The sequence below is a fragment of the Penaeus vannamei genome, chromosome 7 (assembly GCF_042767895.1).
Source record: "Penaeus vannamei isolate JL-2024 chromosome 7, ASM4276789v1, whole genome shotgun sequence".
In the NCBI taxonomy this organism is placed as follows: Eukaryota; Metazoa; Arthropoda; class Malacostraca; order Decapoda; family Penaeidae; genus Penaeus; species Penaeus vannamei.
In genome coordinates, this window is record NC_091555.1 from 28,896,780 (window position 1) to 28,899,279 (window position 2,500).

At 40.1% G+C, this 2,500-nt stretch overlaps 1 protein-coding gene across 1 annotated transcript in view; it reads right to left on the reverse strand.

The window, feature by feature from the left end:
• Nucleotides 1–2,500, reverse strand: part of LOC113803866 (uncharacterized) — a 40,389-nt gene that overhangs the window by 10,765 nt on the left and 27,124 nt on the right. The window contains exons 6-10 of the mRNA XM_070123668.1: nucleotides 1,810–1,997; nucleotides 1,536–1,696; nucleotides 589–756; nucleotides 289–403; nucleotides 1–82 (exon numbers count right to left, since the gene is read on the reverse strand). The exon at nucleotides 1–82 is cut by the window's left edge and continues 82 nt beyond it. Of these exons, the coding sequence (XP_069979769.1) occupies nucleotides 1–82; nucleotides 289–403; nucleotides 589–756; nucleotides 1,536–1,696; nucleotides 1,810–1,997 (714 nt within the window). The remainder of the gene's footprint in view (nucleotides 83–288; nucleotides 404–588; nucleotides 757–1,535; nucleotides 1,697–1,809; nucleotides 1,998–2,500) is intronic.

Consider the following 2,500-nt stretch of genomic DNA (forward strand, 5'->3'; position numbering starts at 1 on the left):
ATCACGTCTCCCCAACTAGTCACATTTTCGATCTTGGTGATGTTGCAGAAGTTCAGTCTTGGCTTGATTACGTAGGCTAGACCTGAGGGGATGGCATAAAAGGGGAGAAAACAGCCTAAGGGTTTTGCAAGATGTTTCGAGGATACCTTCAATGAATCAATACTTGAACCCCGTATAGTGAATCAGCCTGAGGCGCCGAGTCACCCTCAGTTATGCTCTCGTTTTGAGGCTCGATTATCCCTAATCTCAAATAAAAAAAAGGGCGTTGTGTCAGTTGGCGGCCCATACCTTGGTTGAAGTCGTGTACTCGTCTAGTGAAGTTCTCGAAGCGGCGTTCGTTTCTTATGACGTAGAAGGGGGTGTAGTCCATGCGAGTGATCCTCGTGTCCCAGTCGTACCACTCCTGTTGGAAGAGAAGTAAGGAGTGAACAGCGAAACATTTAGGGAAACTATTCATCTCATGTGCCTCCTATCTCGGCACTTTATCTGTTTCTGATAATTTTCAAAAACAAATACTTCTTTCCCCTAAAAGGTTTTAAGCTTTCTGGTGAAAAGTCCATTTCCTAGGGATACGTGAGAATAACTTACATCTTTAGGAAATATTCCACGGAAACGCAACAAAAATGTATCATTATCCCCGCTTGGGAAAGGGATGTCCACGCCTGTGATGTGTTCGGATTTGTAGCTGAAGGACTGGACCGTCTTTGGAGGATTGAGGTAGGTCTTCCTGTCGGTGCAGTAGACGTCCTTTGGGGGCTGTCGGTGAGCAAGAAATGTAACCCCTCTTGGGTAATAATAGTAGTAGCAATAGCAGTAGTAGTAGCAGTAATGATAATTATAATAATAATAAAAACAATATTATGAAAATAATGATAATAGATAATTATAATAATAATAAAAACAACAATATTATGAAAATGATAATGATAATAGATAATAACACTAATAATAACAATGACGATAATAATAACGGTAATAACAACAATAATTAAAATTATATTGATAAAAATAATGATAATAATAATAATGTCTCCAATAATGATAATGATATTACTAATAATCGTAATAATGATAGTAATAATAATGATACTACTACTACTACTAAAAAAAAATTAATGACGATGATAATAATAAGGTGAGAATACGTCGAAAGAAATAGCTTTGATCCATAGTGTCCCAAGGTCGCCACCTCTACCTGCGAGCGAGTAGTCGGGGTCGAGGCGGCGAGAGCCTCGAACTCCCGTATAATAGATCCGCATTAGGGCTCCTAAGCCCACTGAGCGAATTATGAAAATGAATCAAAGTATAGGGCGCCGCTAGGTGCTGAAATCATTCAACAATAACATTTCAGCAAAAAAATGTTAGATGTCATCTTACTTGGCGAAATTATTAAATTCCATGCATACCTCTCTCTTTTTCCGTTATGCTAAACGTGTTATGTAGGATAAAAAAAGAGAAAAAAAAAACTTCTTTATATAAACATAGACATATACACCGGATGCCGCGATCGAGCATGGAAATATAACGCAACTTACCTCAAGGACATAGCGCGATGGACGAAACTCTCGCCGGAAGTCAAAGAAATCATATCGCACCATCACTTCCCCGTCGGTGTGGCCAGCGACCGCACCATTGGCATAGATCTCGACGGCAATGGGCACTGGTTCCTTGTTATTTTGCAAGTTCCACTCCTTATCTGCGAGAGAGACATTGGGGAAAGTTACAGTGTTCTGAATTTCAGCATGAACATAAAATAAATATTCTGCAACCTAAATGCCTCTTCACAAAGGCCTTAAAACTGGTACTCACTAGACCAATAGTACGTATAGAGAACGGAGACTCCCTCCTCTGGCTTATCCAGGCAAGTCTCAAACACGTCGCAGTCGATTCCATGACAGTCCTCCACGAGTTCTCTGGCAGTGTAGTTGAACTGCGGCCCGAACTCCAGGATGCCCGCGGCGCCCATGAACCCGCTCTCCCCGGCCACGGCCACGAACCTGGCAAAGGATAACGCTTGCTGGCGATTCTGCTTTGCGGTGATTTGTCTACGGTAATTTCCCCCACAGAATAGGCGCTGAAAATGCTGTACTTAAATATCTTTTTTCCTCTAAGATTTTATTTATCTTAGCATAAAATCGTTGTTCTAGGAGGCTAATAAAAATAATTGCAGGAAATTGTCACATCTACTACACCACAATTTTCTGATATCATTTCGCATATTCAAAAATCACTGTATTTGTGTTGCTACAGGATTGTCTTAGTTCCTTAGTACTGAAGAAAAAGACCTAATTGTTAGATTATACTCCCGCAGATGTCTCCCTAACGCGCTTTCAGTGATGCTTCCAGATATGAAAGAAAAGAGTGGCAATTAACAGTCAAGGCAACATGTATCGCAAAAATGGGTAAAGTATTTCACGCAAACATGAAAGTTCAGCGAAATAATTAATTCCATTTGATATTATTGATGAGATAACTGATATAAACACATCCAAAATGTGTG